This window comes from Balaenoptera musculus, chromosome 15 (assembly GCF_009873245.2).
Source record: "Balaenoptera musculus isolate JJ_BM4_2016_0621 chromosome 15, mBalMus1.pri.v3, whole genome shotgun sequence".
Lineage (NCBI taxonomy): Eukaryota > Metazoa > Chordata > Mammalia > Artiodactyla > Balaenopteridae > Balaenoptera > Balaenoptera musculus.
Genome location: NC_045799.1, coordinates 78,859,425 through 78,886,729, shown reverse-complemented (window position 1 = coordinate 78,886,729; position 27,305 = coordinate 78,859,425). Strand labels below are relative to the sequence as shown.

General features: G+C 40.5%; 1 protein-coding gene across 1 annotated transcript in view; it reads right to left on the bottom strand.

Annotated features, from left to right (window-relative positions):
• BAZ1B (bromodomain adjacent to zinc finger domain 1B) overlaps positions 1 to 22,371 on the bottom strand; it is a 67,048-nt gene extending 44,677 nt beyond the window's left edge. The window contains exons 1-4 of the mRNA XM_036824930.1: positions 21,918 to 22,371; positions 12,800 to 12,916; positions 9,318 to 9,462; positions 2,044 to 2,242 (exon numbers count right to left, since the gene is read on the bottom strand). Coding sequence (XP_036680825.1) covers positions 2,044 to 2,242; positions 9,318 to 9,462; positions 12,800 to 12,916; positions 21,918 to 22,024 — 568 coding nt within the window. The 5' untranslated portion in view covers positions 22,025 to 22,371. The remainder of the gene's footprint in view (positions 1 to 2,043; positions 2,243 to 9,317; positions 9,463 to 12,799; positions 12,917 to 21,917) is intronic.
• Between the last annotated feature and the right edge of the window lie 4,934 nt (positions 22,372 to 27,305).

Sequence of the window (27,305 nt, the reverse complement as noted above, 5' to 3'; positions counted from 1 at the left end):
AATCAAGTAGATGATGATGTATTGAAAAATAAAAAGGCAGAACAAAACCATATGAAAAAAATCTAAGGAATGGCAGTGGGGAAAAAGGAAATAAAAAAAGAAAAGTAGTTAGAGAAATAGGAGACTGTGGTTATCAAATAAACTAAAAGATCTGAGAGTGACCAACAGTGTTAAATGTAAAAGAAAAGTAAAATGGACTAAGAAGAAATCAGTGGATTTGGCAATTAGGGGTCACCCATAACCTTATTAGGAACACTTTTAGGAGTAAAGAGGCAGAAGTTAGACTATAATAGCATAAGGAATAAACTGATGGTCAGAAAGTGGAGACAACATTCTCAAGAACTTTGGCTTGAATGAGTAAGACAGAAATAGAACAACAGGATCAAGGGAGGGTATGTTTTTGTTTTTAGAAAATGGGACTTCGTTTATAAGTTGAGAAGAACCATTAGAGAGAAGGTTAAAAGCACTGTAGAGTAGAATAATAACAGTTAACCCAATCCTTGAGAAAGCAGGAAGGAATGGAATTCAAAGCACAAGTATCTTGACCAAGAGGAAGGACAGACAGCTCTCTTCTGAGATGAAGGAAGAACACAGACATTCGTAACAGTGAGGTTAAAAACACAAAACTGAAAAGTTCCTGCCTAATACATTTTTCCCCCCATAAAGCAGAAGGTTACCTTGTGAGAAAACATTTTGTATACTGGAATTTGTCTCTCATATTTCTATGGAAATTCTAATCAGTTTTCCCCCTGAAAACATTCAGAGTACATCATAACATTCTTTAGCCTGCCTACCATTCTTTCCACATACTAGCAATAACATCATATCCCAAAATTAAAACCTAAACTAAGGCATATAACACCCTAAAAAAGAAGCCAAAGCCTAAAACTAGGGGTTCCTAGTACACAATGTTTAAGGCATAAAACTAACAACTGTAACACATCATTGGTATTCCAATGATCTGATTCTAGAAGAAGTGTTAGAAGACATATCATCAGTCAACACCTAACCAAAACACTTATCAACCTCAAGTCTTGGGAATTGTAAGTAATATACATGTTAGAAAACTTCAGTATCAAAAAGAAGGAAAAGAGAAACTGAAAAACATAGACATTAGCATTCAAAATGCAGAGTGGAAAACAAAACTGAAGCATCAACAACTGGGGCAGACGAGTCTCAGAAGTTTCCTCGGGACTAGATAAGAACATTCCTTTAAAACCATCTGCACATATCCAAAACATCTGGAGAGACAAAGAATAGAATGGAAGACATACAGCATAACATTCTAATGAAATGTTCTAATTCAAACTTTGTAATAGTTAAATAATGAGGTAAAATTTGATCCTCTAACAATCTTGGGGAGGGGGATCAATATACATGAACCCTTTGAGTACTCATATTTTTGGAGACAGAAGATATCTATCCCAGTCAAATTCCTTATTGACACAGATTTAAAAAAAAAAAAAGACGACCTCAGAGGACAATTTATTTTTCCAATGGGCAATGTCTCAGTTCTTCAACTTTCAAAACATTACGTTAGGTCTCCAGGTCCCTAAAAATTACTTTCAGATATCATAGTGTTTCAGAATTCTGGCAGCTCCCATCTGAGAGGAATTTGAGTTATGGAATATAGATAAAAGGAAGTATCTCAAAACCGTCACACTGGCTTGCAAAGTGAAGAGAAACAGGGATTAGAATTTATCCCTCCTACTCTGATCACCCCCCTTCCACACATATACATAATTCCAACTTAAAGAGAAAAGGAAGGCAAACTTTCTTTCCCATCTTGAGTAGCTAGGCATGTGCACATAGATTTCCAAGCAACTAGAGGAAATGACTTCCCAACTGTCTTAATTGTGTAGGGAGATTTAAATCTTGATTCACTTTGTAGGTATTTTAGTTGTTTTCTGAATCATAAATAGACAAAATCATGTCTATATATCAACAAAACCCAATTACAAATTTAATTGCTAGAGAACTCAAAAAGATTTGCACATAATATGAGTTGCATAACTCATTAAGGAAAGCTACTATCATACATACTAATACTCTCTCTCCTTCCTTCATCCTCTTTCACAATTGCCTCCTTCTGATGGTCCTGAGCGATTTGGCTAGAATTCTCTTTGTCACTTGAGGGAGAATCACAGGCACCATCAGATTTCTTCTCAGTGGCCTCTTCATCCACTTTCTCCAAAGGATGAATCTTCACAATTCTCACCTTTAGCATTTTTTCCTTCCCAACCTATAAGGGAGATAGGAGAAAGAATCAAAGATAATAATTAAGGGGACTTGGGCTTCCCTGGTGGCGCAGTGGTTGAGAGTCTGCCTGCCAATGCAGGGGACACGGGTTCGAGCCCTGGTCTGAGAAGATCCCACATGCCGCGGAGCGGCTGGGCCCGTGAGCCACAATTACTGAGCCTGCGCGTCTGGAGCCTGTGCTCCGCAACAAGAGAGGCCGCGACAGTGAGAGGCCCGCGCACTGCGATGAAGAGTGGACCCCACTTGCCACAACTAGAGAAAGCCCTTGCACAGAAACGAAGACCCAACACAGCCATAAATAAATAAATATTAAAAATAATAATAATAATAATAATAATTAAGGGGACTTCCCCGGTGATCCAGTGGCTAAGACTCCACGCTCCCAATGCAGGGGGCCTAGGTTCAACCCCTGGTCAGGGAACTAGATCCCACACGCCGCAACTAAAGATCCTGCACGTCACAACTAAGACCCAGCGCAGCCAAATAAATAAATAAATATTAAGAAAAAAAAAGATATTAAGAACTAGAAACCTAAAGGTAACATTTAGAATATATTATCCAATACACATTCCACCTCACCTGACAAAAGTCACTGAAACTCTAAAGTAGTCAAGCACAGTGATTTTTTCCAACTTTATTTCTCAGATCTCCAGGTTGAAATATGACATCTTAAAAAATAAAATGATCACAATCTAGTTCATAATTCACGTACCAATGTACTAATGCCAAAGGGCAACTACTGCACAAACCCGAGAAATGTGTAAATAAAGTTCAAGAATTTCCATTTTCTAAAAAATAAATTATATATATGGATATCCAATTCTCCAGAACCATCTGTTGAAAAGACTATCTTTTCTTCACTTAATTACCTTTCCACCTCTATCAAAAATCAGCAGAGAGAGAGAGTGTGTGTGTGTGTGTGTGTGTGTGTGTGCGCTCACATCTATTTCCGGATGCTATTCTGTTCCACTGATCTACTGGTCTATCTTTATACCAATTTCACACCGTCTTAATACTTTACAATAAGGCTCAAAATCAGATAGCATTAGGACTCTAACTCTGCTGTTCTTTTTCAAAGTTGTTCTGGCTAGGTTTTTTGCATTACAATCAGCTTGGCAATCCCTACAAACAAGCTGCTGGGATTTTACTATTGTGTTGAATCTATACGTCAATTTGGGAAGAACTGACATCTTAACAATATTTAGTTTTCTGACCAATGAACAAAGTCTACCTCTCCATCATTTAAGGCCTTCTTTAACTTCCCTAAGCAATGTTTTATAGTTTTGTGTATAGGTCTTACACATCTTTTGTCAGATTTACTCCCAGAGTATTCCATATTTCTTGATGTTACTATAAATGGTATTGAATTTTTAAATTTCGATTTCCAACTGTTTGCTGCTAACACATAGAAATACAAATTGGTTTTTTGTATAGTGGGCCCTTCATTTCCACGGGTTCCACATCTGTGGATTTAACCAACCATGTATCGAAAACATTAAAAACAAAAAAAAAAGAAAAAAGAAAGAAAGAAAAGAAAAAGAAATTCCAAAAAGCGAAATATGAATTTGCTGCACACTGGCAACTATTTACACAGCATTTACATGTATATTAGGTATTATAAGTAATCTACAGGTGATTTAAAGTATACTGCAGGATGTGCATAGGTTAAATGCAAACACTACACCACTTTATATAAGGGCCTTGAGCATCTGCAGATTTTGGTATCCATAGGGTCCTGGAACCAATCCTCCATAGATACCAAGGGATGACTGTATTTATCTTGTATCCTGCTACCTTGCTAAACTCAACTTATTAGTTCTAGTACCTTATATGGTAGATTCCATGAGATTTTCTACATAGACAATCGTGTTGTCTGCAATTTTACTTCTTCCTTTCCAATTTGGATGCCTTTTACTTCTTTTTCTGACTAGAACCCCCAGTACAATATTAAATAGAGTAGGAAAGCAGACATTCAGTCTTTTATCATTAGGTATGATGTTAGCTGTAGGTTGTTATTCTGTAAATATTATCAGGTTGAAGAAGTTTCTTTCTATTTGCAGTTTTCTGGGAGTTTTTATTAGGAATTTGGATTTTGTCCAATGCATTTTGTGTGTAAATGGAGATGATCATATGGTTTATCAGTAAGGAGAACTAGAAATTTAAAACCTTGCATTCTTAGGATAAACCCCACTTAGTCATGATGTATTATCCTTTTAACATAATGCTGGATTTCACTTGCTAAAATTTTTATTAGCACTTTTACATCTAGGTTCACAAGACAGCTTTGTGAACATACTTTTTTTCTTAGTCTGTGGCTTTTTCTTGTGCTTATAGGGTTTTCGTATCAGGGTAATGCTGACCTCATAAAATGATTTGTGAAGAATTCCCTCCTCTTCTATTTTCTGAAATAACATATAGAATTGGTATTATTTCTTCCTTAAATGTTTGGTAGAATTCACCAGTGACTAACATCTGGGCCTGAAGTTTTCTTTGTGGGATGATTTTAATGACAAATTCAATTTATTTAATAGATACAGGGCCATTAAAGGTTTCTATTTCTTCTTCAGTCAGTTTTGGTAGTTTGTGTCTTTCAAGGAATGTTTTCATTTAAGTTGTAAGATTTATTGGCATAAAGGTGTTAATAATTTCCCTTATTATTCTGTCAATATCTGTAGGCTCTGTTGGGATATTACCTAATTCTTCATATTGGTTAATTCGTGTTGTCTCTCTTTTTTACCTGAGTTTGCCTACAGGTTTATTAACTTTATTGATCTTCTCAAATTACCAACTTTTGGTTTCACTGATTTCCTCTGTGGTTTTCCTGTTTTCTATTTTATTGATTTTGCTCTGATTTTTACTAATTCCTTTCTTCTTCTGTTTCCTTTGGGTTCTTTTTCTTATTTCTCAAGGTAAAAGCCAAGGTCAATGATTTGAGACCTTTCTTTTTTTTTCTAACAGATATTTAGTGCTATACATTTCTCCTAAACACTACTGTAAGCAGTATTGCACAAATTCTAATATACTGTATTTTCATTTTCATTCAGTTTAAAATATTATCTAATTTCCCTTTTGATTTCTTCTTTAATCTCTGAGTAAGTTAAAGGTGTGTTCTTTAGTTTCCAATCATTTGCAGAGTTTCCAGATATCTGTTATTGATTTCTAATTTAATTCCATTCTGGTCAGAGTATATACTTTGTATGATTTGAACCCTTGTAAGTTTACTGACTTTCTTTATGGCCCAGACTATGGTCTACCATCATAAACTATGCACTTGCAAGGAATGTGTATTCTGCAGTTATTAGGTGGAATGTTTTATAAATGACAATTAGGTCAAGTTGGTTGATAATATTATTCAGGTTTTCTATATTCTGGCTGATTTTTTGTCTACTCTTTTTACCAGTTATTGAGAAAGGGGGAGGGGCCTGAAATCTCCATCTATAATTTTGACTTGTCTATTTCTTTTGGTAGTTCTATTTTTGCTTCATGTACTCTGAAGCTCTCATTAGTAAATACATAAACATTAAGGACTGCTATGCCCTCTTAATAAACTGATCCCTCTGTCATTACAAAATGCTTCTTTATTCATGGTAAGATTCTTTGTCCTGAAACCTACTTTGTCTGATACTTATATAGCCACACCAGATTTCTTTTGACTAATGTTAGGATGGTATCTTTTTTCCACCCTTTTAATATTATTCTATTTGTATCTTTCTTATAGGCAGCAGATAGTCACATGTTGCTTTCTTATCCAATCTGACAATCTCTACCTTTTAAGTGAAGTTTTTAGAACATTTATATTACACATAATTACAGATATGGTTAGGTACTTTCTATTTGGCTTATCAAAACTAAAAACTTGTGCTCTTCAAAAACACTGTTAAGAGAATAAAAACACAAGCACTAGATTGGGAGAAAAAGCAAAAGCACATATCTAATAAAGGATTTGTATGCAGAATATATAATAAGTCTCACAACTTAAAAACAAGAAAATAAACAATTTAAATTTAAACTAAATTTTAAAATGGACAAAGATCTGAACAGACACTTCACCAAAGAAAATACAAATAAAAGGATAGCAACAAGCACATAAGGTGCCCAACATTATTAGTTACCAAAAGAGAATACTCAGGGCTTCCCTGGTGGCGCAGTGGTTGAGAATCTGCCTGCCAATGCAGGGGACACGGGTGCGAGCCCTGGTCTGGGAAGATCCCACATGCCGCGGAGCAACTAAGCCCATGTGCCACAACTACTGAGCCTGCGCATCTGGAGCCTGTGCTCCGCAACAAGAGAGGCCGCAATAATGAGAGGCCCGCGCACCACGATGAGGAGTGGCCCCTGCTTGCCACAACTAGAGAAAGCCCTCGCACAGAAACGAAGACCCAACGCAGCCATAAATAAACAAACAAACAAACATAAATTTTTTTTAAAAAGAGTAAATACTCAAGAATAAAAACCCTAGTCAAAGGGCATGGTCCACTGTATTCAATAATGCCAAAGCATTTACCAAAATAGTTAGCAGTGAATGAGCAGCTCCAGATTCTTGTCAAAACTTGGCATTATTTTGACTTTTTCTTATTTACTAATCTGATGACTATAAAATGATCTCACTATGGTTTCAATTTGATTTCCTAGATTACTAATGAATTTAAACATCTTTTCATATGTTTATGGACAGGCCTATCTCCCTAATCTCTCTCTCCCTCTTCCTGGAACTCCTCCTCTTCCACCTTGCAGATGTGTGCAGAGTATCTTCCTTTTGCCACTCCATATCTGTCTCCAGTCTTCTCTGCCTTGCTCTGTGCTTAAACAGGCTGACCTTTATGAACTACATCAAAGGGCTCCCTTGCCCTCTAGATTTTGGTGAGTTCTGCCCATGGGAAGCATGAGCAGAAAATCATATGGTATATTCATTCCCCTGTCTCCCTAGCAGGTTGGTTACTTCTCACTACCGAAGTACTTTTCTACAATTACATTACTCTCTCCTAGTTCCTGTATCCACTCCCTCCCCTCATTTACTTGGGGTTTAGAAGTAGTAAAGCCTCTCCACTATTGACAGCCATGAGGTACTTTAACCTTGTTAGTTTTCCTTGACCTAGATCAGACTGTTGTCTGCTGTCTGTAGTTCCTTTATTAAACTCAATTCGATTACACAATATGAATATGCCATCTGTTTCCTGCCAGGACACTGAATGATACAGTGTGTGTGATTAAAACCCAATGATGATTCCACAGACAATTACAAAATTTAAAAAAGTAGCTAGGAGATACAAGGAGTCAAAGTAAATTAAGGAAAGAACAAGGACTTTGGAACCAGATAGACACAGACTTACTGGCTATTGTTGGGTTACCTAAGCCATTCCCCTCCTCCTCTTCTCTTGCCAGCCTGTCTCTTTTGAGGCTTTAAAAAAAAGGGAGTATTCACTTTCTCAGCCCCACTGCAGCTAAGGATGGTTATGTAAGCCATGGTCTAGGCAATAACATGTAAAGATAAAAGGGGACAGGAGGAATATGCTTCTGGTAAAGATTTTCTTACTGTGCTTAGATATTTGCTCACTCTGAATTGCGAGTGAGCAAACAATTGTGCTCACAGTCACAATTTCACAACCAAGAGGCAACAAAGCTAAGGACAAAACCAAACACACCAAGTAAAGCAGAGCAGAAAGGCAGAGAGACAGAGTTTAAGTCCTTGACAATATTATTCAGCCTCTATACCAAACGTGGAATTGCCTGCCTCGAAGACTTATGTGAGATAATCAAATGTCTTCATTGGTTAAGCTGATGCTACTCAAAATGTTGTCCCCAGAGTGTTCGTATCATCACATCCTGGAGCTTGTTAGAACTGCAAACTTTCAGGCCCTATCCTAGACCTTTTGAATCAAGTTCTCAGGGGATGTGGTCCAGGAATGTACATTCAGTAATCCTCTAAGTGATTTTATTTAAGCTAAAGTTTGAGAAGTCCAGGCCACTATCAGTCAGCTATTTCATTACATACAGATGAAATCACTAGTACTAACTAGTACATTATATCAACCTGAACAAGCTACTTAAACATCTGTGCCTGTTTACCACCTCACCTTTCTGTGCAGGTTCTGTAAGACATTACGTAAAGCAACTAGCCCAGTATCCAGTACATACAGAAATTCAACAAATGTTAGTTCACTTCCGCCTGAATCTTACTTTAAGTTTTCAAAGGATTATACAGGGATTGCTTTAGTGTTACGTAAACAGTTTACCTATCTACTTTAGTAAATCCTTTAGTAATAGTAACAGCTATCCTACCTATTTACTTCAGTAATAGTTATCCTTTAGTAATGGGCTGGAAAATTTAAAAATTTAAATAGAAAAAGAAAACAGTCAACTCAATCACTGTTGTAGGGAAATGAAATCTTTTGCCTATAGATTCCATAGATTTGGACTAAAAATATCTAAAGGTCTTTTAAACAAAGTATGAAAAAAAATGACAAAACAAAAAAAGCCAATACAGCATCGAGTTATCAAAAAGGGACAAAACAGGGAAAACAAGGTTGCAATGATACACAGTCTAACAATTACTGTAATAGTCAACATTCCCAATAACAAACATGGTTCTAAAATTTGGTGATTAGGGACTTCCTTGGTGGCGCAGTGGTTGGGAATCCACCTGTCAACACAGAGGACATGGGTTCGAGCCCTAGTCTGGGAGGATCCCACACACCATGGAGCAGCTGAGCCCGTGCGCCACAACTACTGAGCCTGTGCTCTAGAGCCCACGAGCCACAACTACTGAAGCCCGTGCACCTAGAGCCCATGCTCCACAGCAAGAGAAGCCACCGCAATGAGAAGCCCTCGCACCGCAACGAAGAGTAGCCCCCGCCCGCAGCAACAAAAACCCAACACATTTAAAAAAAAAAAAAAAAAAAAATTAAATTGGTGATTAAAATATTTGATATTAAGTAAAGTGGACTTCAAATGTAAAACAATTTTACTCACATAGAAATATATAATCTATGTTGGAAGCTCCAATCCTGACATTTGGGTGTCAAATCACATTAAAAAAATAAATAAAAATAGGCACTCACCTCAAAATCACACTCTTCTCCCACAGCATATTTGGTCATGATCTCCAACCAAGCAGTATCTACTAACTTCTCTAAGGAGGCTGTGTTATGGTGAACCATTTCCAGAACAAGTTTCTCATACCAGGCAGGGAACTCCTCCTTCAAACTAAACAAACATGTCAACAGTTACCAAGAAAATGCAGGAGAGCCTATCCAGAGAGTTATTCAGATCAATTCAAAAAGCTCTTTAGCAAATACATACAAGGCACTGGAGAATGCAAAGATTAAAACCTATGTGGTACACAGGAAAAAGAAAGAACTTTTAAATAGCTTTGTCTGACTGACCTATCCATGTTAATTTTCTCATCTATAAAATGAAAATAATAAGCACATCATTAGTAAGGTTGAACATTTTCCCATTCGTTTGTTTTTGCAGTTGACTTCCCTTTTCAGGTATGAATTCTTTATACATATCCTTTGCCCAATTTTTGGTTGGGAGACCATAACTTAATTATTATGTCTCAATCAATAAAAATGCACTCCTTCATTTAGTTCTCACAATCCCTTGTGAGGGGTCTAGAATTTTCATTTTACGGATAAGAAAAATAAATCATGAATGGTTAATATGTTGGAACCATGATTTGAACTCCTTGCAAAGTGAAACAATGATGTACCACTTTTCATTTATTAAACTAGCAAAAAAGAACTTTAATTATCACACCCTGATAGGAGCAAGTGAATGGTGCAAAATAGCACACACACTCTGCCAAAAGCCCATGTTTCAACTCTTTTGGAAAGCAGTTTGACAACAGTTAGGAGAACTGTCATAGGTACACAAAGATATTCACTGCTGGATTCTTGATGACAGCAGAAAATGGGAAGCAACCTAAATGGAGAGTTGTTAAGATATCCAATTCTGACCAGATAGTTTAACATATGTGTTACAGGGCAAAAGGGAGGATCAGGCATGAGAACATTCATACAGATCCAAGTAGTAGGTTTATTATCATACTACAATATTCTCAATCACTCTCTGTGCTGTTCATAACAAATGTTCCTCCAACTGCTAGACTTAAAAGCTCTTATCATACTCCGTTCACAATTAATTAACCTACCAAGTTATCTGCTATTCCCCTCATGATCAATAACCTTCAAGTCTCCCTGCCTTTGTTAAGACTGTTACCTTTGTCCTCTCCCCACTGTCCTCCCTCCCAGCTTAATCATCCTTCCAAGATGTCCTCAGACTTCCTTAATTCCATGAGGCCTTTCCTGGCCCCTATAAATTCACTGTCTCTTTCCATTAAGCCTCCCAGTCACTCAGGCTTAAAGCTTCATTGTCTGTGGTTATTTCTGGGGAGTGAAGTTGGACAATGATGTTCAGATTCTTTACTAACTCTGTATTGTTTACATTCTTATAACAAGTATGCATTTCTTTTATAATCAGAAAAAAGTATTTCTACTTTGAATAAAAATTATAAAACCTCACCGTCTTTTTCAACAATTTCTCCCATCACCCCTTATATTCTATTAGCTATCAAATCACATAAAACATTCCCCAAGTGTGTTCTTCAGAACTTCCCTCTGTTGTAATGGGTTCTAAGGTCGAATAAGTTTAAAACCCATAAGATTAAACCAAGCTAGAGTTTCTTTACTACAGTCTTCTGAAAATCTTTAATGTATATTATGACTTTTCAAGAACAAAGTTTGTAGTGGTTTTCCAAAATTATGACCAAACCCCCTTTTTCAGAATGTAAATCCATCTCATTCTTTCTATTCCCAATAATGCCATGATTCCCGACCCGAATACTTTTAGCTACCCTACACAGACTTCCCACCTGCCTCTTCCCTCTCTAACTCATCTCGCACACCGCTTCCAGATTAATCTTCTCAAAGCACAACCCCAATCATCAAAACCATCATATGTGCCTCTGCTGTTCAAAAAGCATTGCTGTCCTCACATTGTTCACTGAAGTAAATACAAACGTCTCATCTTGTCCTCTGCAACTGGGCACAAACTATCCTTCAACTGTTACTGTCTTCATTAAGTCTCATGGAGTTTTCCCTAGCAACTCTAGGTTAGTTTCTCTAACCTCTAAATTCCCACTGTACTTCTCTTCTCTTCGTGTACAGGGAAGCAACTTATTTTCATTTGTTTTGCAAAGAGCAAACAGTAAGTGCTTATACAGTACAGAGGATTGTGCCTAGGCACTGTGACCAATTCAAGAATAAGTCAAACATGAGACCTGCCCTCAAGTTTACAGGCTACTGCAGGGGGTCAGCAACAGCCCATGAGCCAAATCCACCCTGCTCCCAGTTTTTGTAAATAAAATTTTACTGGAACCTAGTCACTCCCATTCATTTACGTATTATCACTGGCTGTTTTCACTGTACAACCTTAAAGTTGAATAGCTGAGACAGAGACCACGTGGCCCACAAACCCTAAAATATTTACTAACTGGCACTTTACAGAAAAGGTAGGCCAACCCCGAGTCTAGGATACTAAACGGGGCATATACATAAATAACAATAATCCAAAACAGAACTATGTCAGTGACCCAAGCAAAGAAGAAACAGGCACCAGGTTAACAGACTTCACTAATTATTAATCAGTGATGGAGCCATTACTAGACCCCAGGTCTCAACTGAAGGTTGTGCTCTGTTACACAGGCAAAAGAGCAGAATGGTATTAATTACTAAACTGTATGCTCTCTGCTTATATACTATCAAGAGAAGTCAATGAGAAGTCCACAGAAAAAGTTTCTACTCCAAATTTCTAAAAGAGTACTGTTTTTTTAATAGTAACTAGAAATGGAGTATAACCTTTAAAATTTGTGAATCACTATATTGTACTCCTGTAACATATAATACTGTATATCAAATATACTTCAATTAAAAAAAAAAAAACCACTAAAAAAAAAAAAAAAAAAAAGAGTACTGTTTTATCATCCCTAGTTTCTACTTATCTTCTGCATGCTTCTACTGCCTAAATTCTGAGTGTTTTCTTTGAGAGACTACCCAGACAAATAGGCCCTTTGAAAACAGACAGGAATTTTAAGACACCTCATTCAACCACCCCACTCAGATAAACTGTCTTCAAACTGTGTACTTACTTTTGATAGCTGCTTTAAATACTGTCTTAAATTTCAAATGACCACAAAATAAAGAAAACTTTCTGCTAATTTGCTGCCTCCATATTACTTCTAGATTATATCAGCTTCCTTTGCTTAGAACCACATTTCCAGAGTATTTACAAGGTAAAAATATACAGCAAGAACACTCAAAAGCCTAGTAAATACCTAAGTAAGTATACACACAACTATATATTCCACATACTTTGTTACTTGCAAAACGACAATAGGCAAGACACCAGTACATTATACTAACGTAATGTATTCCAATTTATGCCCCATAAATTTAAATATAAATATTGTTTTATGGTTAATATTCCCTCTTTCCTAATAATGTGAAGATAGCGCTAGAAGGGCAGTGCTTCTACTACTTACAGTTCAGCAACTTCCTGTTCCTCCTCCCAGGCCTCTTTGTGTGTTAGCTGACTGCTTCCGGTACTCTTACACGTCCAAATGCGCTCACTGTATCTTTCCAAGCGGGCTTCATACTCTCTGTTAGCACTGGCTCAGGAACACAATATTCAAGCAACAGAGACAACTAATCCACAAAATACTTATCATATATGGGAAAAAACTATAGTATCCTTTCTATAATGTACAGCGTAAGATAAAATTGAAATCAGAGTTTTCAATTGGCAAATCCAAACAAGATGATTAACACTAAAGTATGGTTAGGACCATCTACAACTGTGCTTTCTTCAATTCACCCAAGTTTCATTTCACAAGACTCACACAGTACTAAAAATTAGTAAGAAAAAATAAAGGCAAAATAAAATACAAGACATAAGGAATAAGAATTTAAGGTATGTGAAACTGTTACACAATTCAGATGGTCAGCAAGTTTAAGAATCAGTTGCACAGTAAGATGAGATGGCTCCAGCAGTCTCACAGGCAGTTTGGAATAACCCTGTGCATACGCTAATGATCCATTTACTAACAGCCTTCCAGTCTACCTTGGAAACACTTGTTGATTCTCTAAGGTTTAAAAAATAAATTCCAAAAAGTACTAAAAATAATTCTGATATAGTAATATTTATCCAGAGTTTATGTTATCTCCAATAATACCACGTCCACAAGTTGTTCACCAGTCATTATTCCGTCTTTGTGAGGGAGGTGGAGGAAGAGATCCTATAACTAGTGCCATGTATATGATAACTTTCCATACCATCCTAATTGTAATTCATTATCACCCAGCCATATTCAAATTCAAATGACAAGTAACTAATTTACTTTTATGCACAGCAAAAGATGCTATCCAGGAAAATAAACTTACACCACAACTAGAGAATTAGCTGCCGATCTCTGTACTTTGCAAGTGACAGTTTTTATATATAATGGTTGAAATAAAAAGTATTTAAACAGCTCCCCTTGTAATATTACCTCACAACTAAATAATTCATTTTTAATATAAAAGAGATTCTTGGTTTTCTAGGGTTAGATCAGTTAAAAGACAAATGACAGGGATAAATCCATAAATAATCCAAAACTGTAGTTTTGGTCAATAGTATAAGCACCTTCTCTCACCATATCATTCTCTGGATCTGCCAAAAACAAAGCAATATGTCTCTTTTCCTCACTGGGCTGTTGTTAATATTTAAGTGATTAAACAAAATAGAGCACCAGTAAAAATCAGGAGTCAGACTTCCATAGAAAGCTATGCAAATCCAATCACTAAAAACTTATAAAATCCCATAGAAAAAAGGAAATAGCATGGTTTCCACAGGGACATTATCATAACTAACTTATCAACAAAATGGATTTGTTTTCTGTTTGCCTGTTTGCACCTGGGGAGGGGAGGTAAAATAAAGAATCAGTACATGGATTTATTTAAACATTCAAAAAGCTTAGTAAGGGCTTCCCTGATGGCGCAGTGGTTAAGAATCCACCTGCTAATGCAGGGGACACGGGTTCGAGCCCTCGTGGGGGAAGATCCCACATGCCGCGGAGCAACAAAGCCCGTGTGCCACAACTACTGAGCCTGTGCTCTGGAGCCTGCGAGCCACAACTACTGAGCCCACGTGCCACAACTACTGAACCCTGCATGCCTAGAGTCCATGCTCCGCAACAAGAGACGCCACCGCAATGAGAAGCCCACGCACCACAACAAAGAGTAGCCCCCGCTCGCCACAACTAGAGAAAGCTCGCGTGCAGCAATGAAGACCCAACAAAGCCAAAAATAAATAAATAAAATATAAAGTATAGAATCTTTTAAAAAAAAAAAGCTTAGTAACCTTCTAATATATCATTCAGCTACACTGAAGAAATTCACTGTGTAATCAGAGAGAATGTAAGACTAACAAATATGTCCTAAAGAGAAAACATTAAGTTTTTATTATTAGTTGTTATTTTAAAAAGTAGGGGGCTTCCCTGGTGGCGCAGTGGTTGGGAGTCTGCCTGCCAACGCAGGGGACACGGGTTCGAGCCCTGGTCTGGGAAGATCCCACATGCCACAGAGCAACTAGGCCCGTGAGCCACAATTGCTGAGCCTGCGCATCTGGAGCCTGTGCTCCGCAACAAGAGAGGCCGCGATAGTGAGAGGCCCGCGCAGCGCGATGAAGAGTGGCCCCCACTTGCCGCAACTAGAGAAAGCCCTCGCACAGAAACAAAGACCCAACACAGCCATAAATAAATAAATAAATAAATAAATCCCATTTAAAAAAAAAAAAAGTAGGAATAATGTGGGAATTTCCTGGTGGTCCAGTGGCCGAGAGCACGGGTTCAATCCCGGGTCGGGGAACTAAAATCCTGCGAGTCACGAGGCTCTGCCTGGGAAAAAAAAAAAAAAAAAAGTAGGAATAATGTGCCCAGTCCATTCTCCTTAGATCAAGACCCATATGGCCAATAACACACAAGACTGCTGTCACCTGGATGCCTCAGTAATCCCTCAAATCCAACTTCCTCTAAAACTAAACTCTCACTACTCCTCCACTCCCTCCCAAACTTGCTCTTTAACAGATACTCCCAATCTCACCGAATGGCCCTAGTGTCCAAGTCAGAAATCAGGGAATCATCCTAACCTCTGCAGTCCCTAACTGTAACCACTTATGTGTTTCTCAATTAAGTCCTTTCTCTCCAATAAAAGAACCATTATCCAAATCCAGCTTTTGATCCTCATTTCTCATCCAGTCATAACATTTTAAAACATGTTAATTGGCCTTACTGGTGGTAATCCTCTTCTTCTCTGGTCCTTTGTGCTTCTCACACTCACAACCTTTTTTCTCAGTCTTGTTTTTAAACCCATTTCTTCTGATTTAAAAATCTCACTTGGCCTCAGGCCTCCTAAAATACAAATATGTTGTTGCAAAGGGAAAAATCCTCTGGCCCCCACAGTACTGAAAATCACTCCACCCATCAAGATTTTATTGTTTTATTTTCTATGATTTTTATTATTTTAAGGAAAAAAAAGGAGGAACCTTTTTTTTTCCTACTTTTTTCAAACAATATGTATTTAAATACCTAATACTGATTGATTGAGTGTGGTTTTTCAAATAATGACAGTCTCTTCTACCCTAATACAGATCTTTCGTACCCTCTGAAAATCATTATCAGTATAGCATTCTCATTCTGGGTGACCTCATCCATGCCCGTAACTTCAACTACTATCTATATATGCTAATAACTTCTATCACCAGCTCAGTCTCCTCTCTCTGAACTCCAGGCCCATATATATACTAGCAACATATACATCTCCATTTGGATATACTCAGCAATTCAATATAAGAACCTCCATAACTAAACACTTCACTTCCTATCCGTCCCCCACCACCCTTGACAGTCAAAACAAAAGAAACACTTGATCCTCTTCCAGGTGAAACCCCACACCTCAGATTGGGACTCAAACCCAATCACATCTCAGATGGGACTTGAACCCACAATCTCCCTGCTGAAACCACACACCTGGTCTCAGGACTTAATGAAGCTCAGGTCCTTTATGCCTCAGTGCAGAAGGAATGCAGCGAGAGGCAAAGCCATAGGCAAGAAATAGATTTATTAATATAGGATGCTTGTGAAGGATGCAAGCAGTCAGGCAAGGGAGTTTTCCCCAAGACCTAAGTGGGAAAGCAGGTTTATTTAGGGAGATACACACTCCACAGACAGAGTGTGGGCCCTCTCAGAAGGTGATAGGCCCTGGAATATGGGATGGTTAGTTTTTATGGGCTGGGTAATTTCACAGGCTAAGCAATAGGAAGATTACTCCAACTTTTTTGGGGAAGGGGCAGGGATTTCCAGGAATTGGGCCACTGCCCACTTTCTGCCCTTTTATGGTTGGCCTCGAACAGTCAGGGCGCCTGCGGGTGTTATTTAGCATATTCTAATGTATGGCAAAGAGCGTATAATGAGGCTCAAGGTCTACTGGAAGTAGATTCTTCCGCCAACTTGGGCCTAATCGGTTCTAACCACTTTATGTCCTCAGGGGCTATGTCATTCTTTTAAGGTTGTGCCCTGCCCCCTTCCCTCCTGTCTCACAGGGTCCTCTATATCAGAGAACACCACTAACCAAGAGATAACCAAAACATAACTCTTGATTCCTCCCCAATCAATCACCAAACCCTGTCAAATCTACTTAATTTCAGAAATCCATCAACTGTACTTCTCTCCACCTCAAAGCCTAGTAAATTTATTCAGACCACCATTATCTATTGCCTAGATTATTTAATTATTTAATCACCATCTAGTTGCCACTAGTCTCAAGGCTGCAGATCCATTCTCAACGCTGCAGTCACAGTGATCTTCCTAACCTAAAAGCCTGCTTCTCTCCTGTTCAAATTTTTCAACAGCCTCCACTAAATTTAAGGCAAAGTCCAAACTCCTCAGCCTATCTCACAAGGACCTGTGATGCAGCCCTTTTCTGTATCTCTCATCACTGCATCTCCATTCCCACTTCTTCACTCCAGCCATATGAAACTTCTTTCAGGTTTTCAAAATCGGGAATTCCCTGGTGGTCCAGTGATTAGGACTCTCACGGCCAGGGTGCCAGGGGCCCGGGTTAGATCCCTGGTCAGGGAACTAAGATCCCACAAGCTGCCGAGGGCAGCCAAAACAAGCAAAAAAACAAACAAAAACAGCTCACTGAGATATAACTGGCAAAATAAACTAAATTCTAACCATCCTTTGGATCTCAACTTAAAAAGCAAACTTCCCCAGAAAACATTCCCTTAACCCTAAAATGTGGCAGACTGTACTATTCTTTCCAAACATCCACCTCTCTTCCCTAAGAGGATTCTACACCTCCACCCACTGCCATGTGGCTTGCAATGCCTCCTGGGAAGAGGAAAGCACATCCCCTCCCCACAGATGTTGGGCCCTGCCACATAACTTGCTTTGACCAATAGATGTGATAGACGCCACTTCCAGGAAGAAGCTTAAAAAGCTGTCATGGTTTCCTCCTGATCTTTCTGCCACTAGAAAAGGACGCTGCAGACAGGGACTGCTCCTTCAGCCTGAAACTTGGAATAAGAAAAATGTGCCTTTCCTTTTTTTTCACCTGTTTCCTTTTTTTCAAATGTGGCCCTAGAAAAATTTTAATTACATGTGGCTCACATCACATTTCTGTTGGACAGCACTATAAACCTAATGATTACGTCTAGGAATGAATGTCCTCTGACAACACAATTTTTAATTGACTAGTCATTCAAATTAGATTAATTTCAAAAGTCTAAAACTGAAATTTCTACAACCACCCCTAACATTAGGTAGTATTAAGTTTATGTAACTCTGTTCTGGTTATTACTTTGACTTATGCTAAGAGAAAAGTTAAAGAAAAAATGAAAATGAAAGGAGGAAAAAAAAAGCCCATGAGAAGGATATTCAGGGACTTCCCTGGTGGCACAGTGGTTAAGAACCCGTCTGCCAATGCAGGGGACACGGGTTCGAGCCCTGGGCTGGAAAGATCCCACAGGCCACGGAGCAACTAAGCCCATGCGCCACAACTCCTGAGCCCGCGGGCTGCAACTACTGAAGCACGCACACCTAGAGCCCGTGCTCCACAACAACAGAAGCCACTGCAATGAGAAGCCCACACACCACAACTAAGACCCAACGCAGCCCCCCAAAAATAATAATAATTAATTAATTTTTTACAAAAAGAAGGATGTTGAGTCAGCTGCCTCTAAATCCTATTTCAGATTTTAGGTTACCAAAATAAGTCACTCACTCTCAAATAACCGCTCAAAGCAAATGCCAATTGTGGTTTTTATGTTCCAGCGACTGCTGCACTTATAATTGCAGACAAAATGTCAAAGCAATTCTCCAAAGGTTGTGTAAGCTATAAATGATAAGTTCAAATCCTGGACTATCTCATTATGCATCTACTTTTTCAAGAGTTCAAGAGCTACTTCCTTACCACCATATGCTGCACTTCTTTGTTCTCTTTAGCCTTGCAAGTATTGTTTCTTTCAATAAAGTACCTGATAGCCTGAAAGGAAGTGGCCCATAAAAGTATGGAGGTTAAATAAGCATAACTATAATGCTAAGAGTTCTAAGTGAGAAGACAAAGCACCAACTCAAGGTCTGCTTTTTATCCTATTTTCTCTCTTTGGACCAGTCTGTCATTAAGTTAAAAATAACTCTAATCTGATAATAACTTGTTACTTTAAAGAAATTAAATTATAAAAATCGACATAAGAGCTCAGTATTCCAACTGCCCAATAAAATCCAGTCTTGCAACTACAATTTAACCCCAGCTCTTAAAACACTCTAGGCAAATCAAGTTATTCTTGCCTAGAGCCAGAATAACTGTATATTCTAATACCCCCTCCTTACTACACCATCTACAAGTTCTCATATTGATGCTAAGGTTATGAACTAGTTTCCAGGCTTTAGAAACTAGGATAAAGCAATACAAAAAAAATATTAATCTACAGCAGGCTACTTGTAGGTTCAGTTCCTCCTTAAAATCTATCTTGACTTATAAACACAGTCAGTGTAGAATTCTATTGTCAAATAATCAATCACATCAAGAAGTGATTCCGATAAAGTTAATTTTTCCAACCAAGATCTACTGTCTTGCCTGCAGTAGTACTATCCTAGGAAGCAATGTACCATAGATTTAAAGCTACAGTACAATAAACATCAATATATAACCCAATCATTAAATGTGTGCATCATCCACAACCACTGTAAGTTTAATGAAGATGTACAATAATACCTTCAAGAACACAATGCTCACAGCTTTAAGTCAATAAAACACCATACAAATTTGCCACAGAATATACATGCAACCAAAAGGTAGGTATTCAGAGAAAATTAAAGTATGAAGTCCTATTAAAACATAATTGTAACTAAAAATTAAGAACTGGAAATAACAATACTTCAAATGCAGCCGTTACCCAACCACATACTTGTTCTCCTCTATGAAATCACTAATAGCCTAATAAAGAGATATGCCAACCTGCCAACCACACAGTACAATTGTTTAAAAACCATCCTCAAAGTGCTTCCACTTGCAGAAATTACCAAGGGAGCAATTTCCCCCCAATATGCAACACAATTTAAGAACTCCTTTGTTAAAAGGGTTCTAAATACCGGTATGGGAAATTTTAAAGATGAAGAATTTTTATTAAATACATAACAGTTAAAAAGTTCCACCTATCAGTTTTCAACTGTCATCATTAAAAGAAACTCCTCATACGTATCACTGTATTTCAGTGATTTCAGTAAATGATATGAAAAAGCCGAGGCTGCCAGTTCTAAATTAGCTATCTACAGCCATTTTTTACAGAGCTCAGTACCAAGTACAGACTTAGAATTTGTCTCCTCCCTATCGCAGTTTCTGATACTCCACTAGAACCAGACCTGAAAAATCAACATCCAGTAATATTAGTGTGAATAACCATCAACTGCTCAAAAGATGACATCTGAAAAGGATATGGCAGATTCCCAAAAGTAATTTTTTACTTCACTGATGTTTTGGAATGTTATAAAAAAAAAAAAAAATTGGGCACTTTTAGAATAAAGTATTTGGTAGAGCTAGAGCACTTCTCCAAAACAATCCAAAAGTCCTAACAGGACAAGAAAAAGAACCAGATTACCACTCCGACCCCTCCCTTAAATGCACCTTATCATACCACAAACTGACACAAACAGTGGACTAACATTATTAAAAGTGAAGGAATAGCATTCCATGTTCCTCTCTTGATTTTCTTTCAGGGATGAGGTATGAAGAGCACTGAATTCTACTCCTGATTCTCATCATTTACAGAGTGTGTGACCTTTAGCAAGTCAACCTCAACTGTGTGGGCCCACTTGGCATACCCAGGCAGGAGAACCCCACCATCTCCAAGATCCATTTCAGCTCTGAGATGCTCTAGCTGCACTTCTTCAAGAGCCCTCCTACAGCATGGACTCACTTGCCAAATCCCTTTGTATGTAAACACCTAACACCCACAAACTGCACTCAAACAAGAATGAGGTTATCCCATAAAGCATTACATTAAAGGGAGGATCAAAGAGAAATGAAATCAAATGATATAGCTCACACTGGCACTTCCTTCCATACTGAAGCAAGCAAACTGAAACTACTAAGAAATCAAGTCTTTCCAAAGGGAAAGGGGTGATAAAACTAAAGAATACATTACCCTTCACTCTTGAAGCTTTCTGTACACTAAAGAAAGCTTGATTCAGAAAACTTTTTTACACTTAAGCTTCAAAAAGGACGCATCTGGCATCCATAAAAAAAGTAAATAAGAGTCGTACAACTTTCAACTAAAAGACTAATAAGCTTGTGCAAGAAACCTTAAGCAATGATTAGAAGAAAGGATGCTTCTTATTTAAAACATCAGCCTCGTGTTTCTAAAATACAACATAAAAACTTTAAGCGTGTCTTTTTGAAACATTGTTAAAAGACAAATAGCGATCTCCTGTACATCGTCAAAATTCCAAATCTGTGCATGCCCAGGGAAGGAAGGGATCCGCTCCTCCAAGGTAACTTTTTTACTGCCTCTTCTCTAAGTCTGGACATTTATTCTTGGTTTTGTGCCTCACAATCCTGTCAGTTCATCACCAGCCTTAAGTCCACTCGGGAGGAGAAAAACACAAATGTCCCCGCAGAGATCCGGAAAGACGCAGTCGCGACTTGTACAACCCAGATCACGAGGCCGCTCAAGTACAATTTCCAAAACTTAAGTGGAAGGCTTAATTTAAAAAGGAAAAAGCAGCAGCAAAGGAAACCCCGCTCACCCCTCGGTACTTAGGGCCTAAAGCCAACCCCCTGCGGGGGGGGGGGCGGGATAGAGGGTCGTTCATCGACAGCGAGGCCCGGTGACAAAGTGCGGGGCCGAGGAAAGGATGGAGGGCGCAGGGCTCCGGGGCGGCCTGAGCCGGGCCGGCCCGCCCGCCCACCCCCCCCGGAACGGCGGGCCTGGGGCTCGGGCTCGGGGTGCTGGCCCGCCAGCGCCGGGCGCGCTGACAGCTGCCACCGGCGCGGGGCTGCGCGGCCCACCCCGCCCTACCCCACCCCGCGGGCGGCCTGGCCGGCGCGACTGGAAAAGGATACTCCCGGGTGCGGAAGGCCTCCTGAGTGTGCGCGATGGTGAAGAGCGGCTCCTCGCCGGGAAGCGGCTTCACCAGCGGGAAGGGCTTGCGGCCCAGGAGCGGCGCCATCGCGGCGGCGGCAGCGGCGGGGAAGGCGGCTGCTCCTCGGCGAGCCCGCGGCGCAACACTAGGCCCCGCGGCCCGGAGCGAGCGCCTGGCTCCCGGGGGTGGGGTGGGGGAGGGGAGGGGTGAGAGGGCGGCGCGAACTCAGCTCCTTCACTGCTGGCGCCGCCGCGCTAAGGCCATGGAAAGGGACGCAAGGGCACAGAACTCCCACGCACACTGCCGCGCCGCCCCGAAGCCTCCGGCCAACCTTTGCTACGGGTCCCCGCGTTCGGCAGTCACGACTCGTCCTCAGCTGCACCGGAGGAAATTATTGAAAAATGGCGGGAGATTCCCCTCCTCCCCCCGGTCCGGCCAGCGCACACACTAACATGCTCCCCTGTGGCGCCGGTGGCGAATGCTCCAATAGGCGGAGAGCTGGTCAGCACCCAGAGTTTATTGGCTCAGAGGAGCTGCCGCTCTGTGATTAGGTCCCTCCCCCTTCCCGGGCCGCCTAGTTGGGTTGCAGCGCACTAGAGGGCAGTATGAAGAGGTGAAAGGTCACGTTATGTAAGCGCCAGTGACAGGAGCGGGCCTCCAGCGGCGGAGTTGAAAGTGGGGGACAGCGGGGGACCGAAAGGCCGGGAATTCAAAGAGGTCAGGCCAGAGAAGCCCTCTAACATATACAGACACTGCGCCATCTGTCACCGAAGGCGACACCGACATCCGGGCACCACTGTCCGTGTGGTGCGCCGGAGGGGGGAGGGGGAGCGCGCGGCCAGGGGCTTTGTCTTTTCACTTGGGCTCCGCCCCCTTCTTAAAGGCGCCGCTCTCGGCCACGCCCGGAGATGCGCGGGTGGGGCGGATGGGAGGAGGGCTTGGCGGGAAGTAACCTCCCGACCTTACCTCAGCAAAGGTTCTACGAGGGATAACTTGAGCCCCAACCTTGGTCCCCCAAAGTTACCTGCTTCTAGACTAGAGTGTGGTTGAGATCTGGATATTTAGTATAATGCTTGCTTCTAGGGGTTTGCTGGAAAGGATAATACAGAAGCTTCTTTGGAAAAATATATTAAACATGTCTATTAAAAATACATACCTTCATTCAAATAGTCTTTACTAGCACCTACAATGTTCAGGGCCCTGCGTTGGGTGCTACAGGGGAAAAAATGAGACTTGAAAAAATGAGAGACAAATAATCACAGTTCTGTGTGATGAATGCTGTACAAAGTGCGCAGTAAGAAAACAGCAATAATTGTGCCTGGAGAGTGAGAACATTTGAGCTACTTTTCCAAGCACACTACACCCACATAGTCCAAAATCTGCTTGGCTATCCAGTACAGTCAGAAACACACTTATTAATCATTCATCCCTGGTTAAATTGTCTCCCTTGGTTCAGAAATCTTCAGTGCCCAGAACATACCTTCCCAGCCTGGTCTTCGACAGGGCTAGACTGCTAGATGTCCCTGAATGGCAGCATGCCAATGCCAGACCTTTTTCTCCTTTTCTTCTCACCTTGAAGTGAGAAGGATACCCCCCGGTAAAAGGTAAGTTCTAGGTGTCAACTGGAAAAAAAAAAAAGCACAGCTTAGAAGTTGAGAATTATGTTTTATTTGGCAGACAAAACCGAGGATTTAAGTCCAGGACCCAACATCTCAGATCGCTCTGAGAGACTGCTTGGAAGAGGTAGGGGAGGAGCCAGGATACACAGGAGTTTTTGCAACAAAGACCAGGTAGTAGTCAGAACATCGAAAGATTACTGTTAAAGAAAACAGGATATCTCAAGTTAAGAAATTTAGTGCTTTTCTATGTATGGGAAGATGCAAAAGTCAGGGCTCACCGAAATCATTCCTTTGATATACACCTCAGCTATCTGGGGCCAGTATCCTGTGCTTTCTCTTCCTGAGTTTGGGGGTTGGGGAGGGGGGCACTGCTAGATGGCGGGCATCCTGTTTCTATCCTGAGTTCCCTCATGGCTCAGCTGTAAGGTGATGGCTTGTTGCCTGCAACATCCTTTGTTTACTGATATGGCAGGCAACATTTTTTTTTTTCCATTGATGTAGGTCAGACGCCATCTCTATGAAGCTCCTTCTGATCACCTAGCAGAGAAGGGAGCTCATCTTCCTTCAGTAGCCATTTCTTCTAAGAGGATTAGGAGAAACCTCAGAGGATGTGGCATCTGAGTTGATTGTGAAGAGGTAAGTAGCACACTCCACTAAGCAGAGGAAATGAGGGACGAACTTTCTAGGCAGAGGGAGCAGCAGAGCAGACTTGGTAAATTCAGGACAATGTGCCTAAAACAGAGGGATTTTTCAGGCAGAAAGTGTCAAGAGATGAGAGTGGCAGAGGAAGTCATCATCCTGGCCAAAGCGTGTGAGGGTTGAATTGGAGCGACCCTATAGAAGGGAACTGCAGTAGTTTGTGGCACTGGTGGCAAGGGCCTCAAATTTGTAGCAAGATCAGTGGAGGGGCTTCCCCGGTGGCGCAGTGGTTGGGAGTCCGCCTGCCAATGCAGGGGACACGGGTTTGAGCCCTGACCCGGGAGGATCCCACATGCTGCAGAGCAACTGAGCCTGTGCACCACAACTGCTGAGCCTGTGCTCTAGAGCCCGTGGGCCACAACTGCTGAGCCTGCGTGCCACAACTACTGAAGCTTGCACGCCTAGAGCCGGTGCTCCGCAACAGGAGAGGCCAGCGCAATGAGGCCCGCGCACCGCAGCGAGGGGTGGCCCCTGCTCACTGCAACTAGGGAAAGGCCACACACAGCAGCGAAGACCCAATGCAGCCAAAAATAAATAAATAAAAATTTTTTAAAAAATTTAAAAAAACACTAGTGCTTAGGAAATCTAATGGAGGCAGAAGCAGTAAAGGGTAGTTAAAAAAAAAAAAAAAAAGATCAGTGGAGACAGGTGGCCAGATTTGAGGCACAGACTAAGTGGCTAATGGGATGGACACTTGCAGAACTAGATAACTAACGGCAGACTACACACAGAATAAGAACTCCAAAAACATACAAAAAACAAATTTTGGAAACTTTTGATATTTCAAAAAATGCATCTAATTGCACATGAGAATGGTCACCGTAGTCATTTCAGTGCTTGGGGCTGCTGTGGACTGGAATCCAGCCCTGGTGGTGGTAAAGCAGAGATTTAAAATGGGAGACTCATCGATGGGCTCAGTTTCAGCCATAAGAACCGGAGGTACCCTGGAGAGCCATCCAGAACACAGTTGGAAATCCTGCAGACCGAAGTGGAAGCTAGAGGTGGGGCTTTGTGAATACAGCCTATTAGCTGGAGTCCCAAGAAAAGGAGCTGAGAAGTGTCTCTCCAAACGAAGAATAGTGTTTACCTTGGAGAGATGGAGTTATGGTTGGTTTTATTTTCTTCGTTATCTTTTTGTATATTTTTCCATTTGTTTTTCTATAGTGATTATATTTTCATTTTAAAATAGAAAAAAGTAATAAACTTTAATGTGACTATTGCTTGATGGTTGTCCTCCATTTCTTTCTATGCCTCCAATTTACAAACAATGGAGCTAATTAACACAAGATTTTTTTTTTTTTTTTTTTTTTTTTAAATTTATTTATTTATTTATTTATGGCTGTGTTGGGTCTTCGTTTCTGTGCGAGGGCTTTCTCTAGTTGCGGCAAGCGGGGGGCCACTCTTCATCGCGGTGCGCGGGCCTCTCACTATCGCGGCCTCTCTTGTTTCGGAGCACAGGCTCCAGACGCGCAGGCTCAGTAGTTGTGGCTCACGGGCCCAGCTGCTCCGTGGCATGTGGGATCTTCCCAGACCAGGGCTCGAACCCGTGTCCCCTGCATTGGCAGGCAGACTCTCAACCACTGCGCCACCAGGGAAGCCCCCAACACAAGATTTTTTAACACCCCTCTTTCACTGATGCAGACTGAAACCCTTGATTAGACAGTTTCAGCTTGTCATTTTTTTTTTTTTTTTTTTTTGACTGCACCATGTGGCTAGCGGGGATCTTAGTTCCCTGACCAGGGATCTAACCCTTGCCCCCTGCAGTGGAAGCGTGGAGTCTTAACCGCTGGACAGCCAGGGAAGTCCCTACAGTTTGTTTCTGGCTGGTATTTTTCGGCCTGTCCTGTTGGTTCCTAAACCTCAAAACATCCCAAATCTGCAGTCTATGATCTCTGTTCCCTCCATCACCTGCTCTGTGTGGGTGTTTTTTATTTCTATTAATGGCCCCACCTTCCTCACGACCTCACAGGCTCAGCCTTGACCTCTCTTGAGCTCCACAGCCATAGGGTCAATCAGATGACAGCAATTCTGCCTGCCTAAAATCGTGAACCATCCCCTTCCTGCCATCCCCACTGCATCCTACTTCAATTATTTCTGGCCAAAACTGCTACTGTAATGACTTTCTTCTTTAAAAACGTTTTAAACTACATTAAAATTATGTATTTTTTCATGGTAAAATGGACATGGTTCCAAAAAGGAAACACATAAACGGAGTTAAGAAAACAAATAGTTCTACAAAAAGCAGCCCTGCAGTGCTCTCCCCCATCCACTTCCTGCTTCCCTTCCCCCAGGCATCCATTTTCAATACGTTAAGCTGTTTCCTCTGGTATTTACCTCCCTATTTCTAAATAACATATATATTGCTGTTGTTTTTAGTTTTCCAGTTTTAATATTAGCTGTTGACTTTCGTCAGTGGAAGATGAGAACTTAGCCCTCTTATATCCCCCAGAAACACCATACACGTATACAAGCATATATAATTATGTTGCAATAGTTCAAATCAATAGTCAGTGTATAACTTATGATTATGAATTATTCACAAATGATCCACATGGTGAACTGATTGCATTTCCTTTCTTCTTTTGTTTCCCCTGGTTTGCCTCGTGTAATTTTACTGTTTTCCATGTACCTATCACTGTTCTATCCTCAAACTCACAGAACTCTAAGTCTCCTGTTGATAAGTGCAAATATATCTGGATAAGGTTGGCAGGGTCCTTCCAACTTGTCCCCCTGCCTCCCTCTCTTTCCTCTCCATGGCATCTTGCTATGTCACTCCCCTGTTCTTGGCTTCTAATGGTTGGCTCCCTAAAGCCAACAGAGTAAAACCAAACTCTGACGTGACCTTCAAGGCCCTCCACAATCTGTCCTGTGTTTCTATTTCTTCCCTCAGACTCCTTCCTCTTTAGCAAAACTAGGTTTATCTAGGTTTCTAAATACTATTCCCCACTAAAAGGATCCTCTATTTGATTCTTTTCCAAAATCTGCCTGGTCATTTTTTTTGGTCTCTTGGTCATTATACTTTCAATAGCTTCCTTTGTTTAAACAAATTA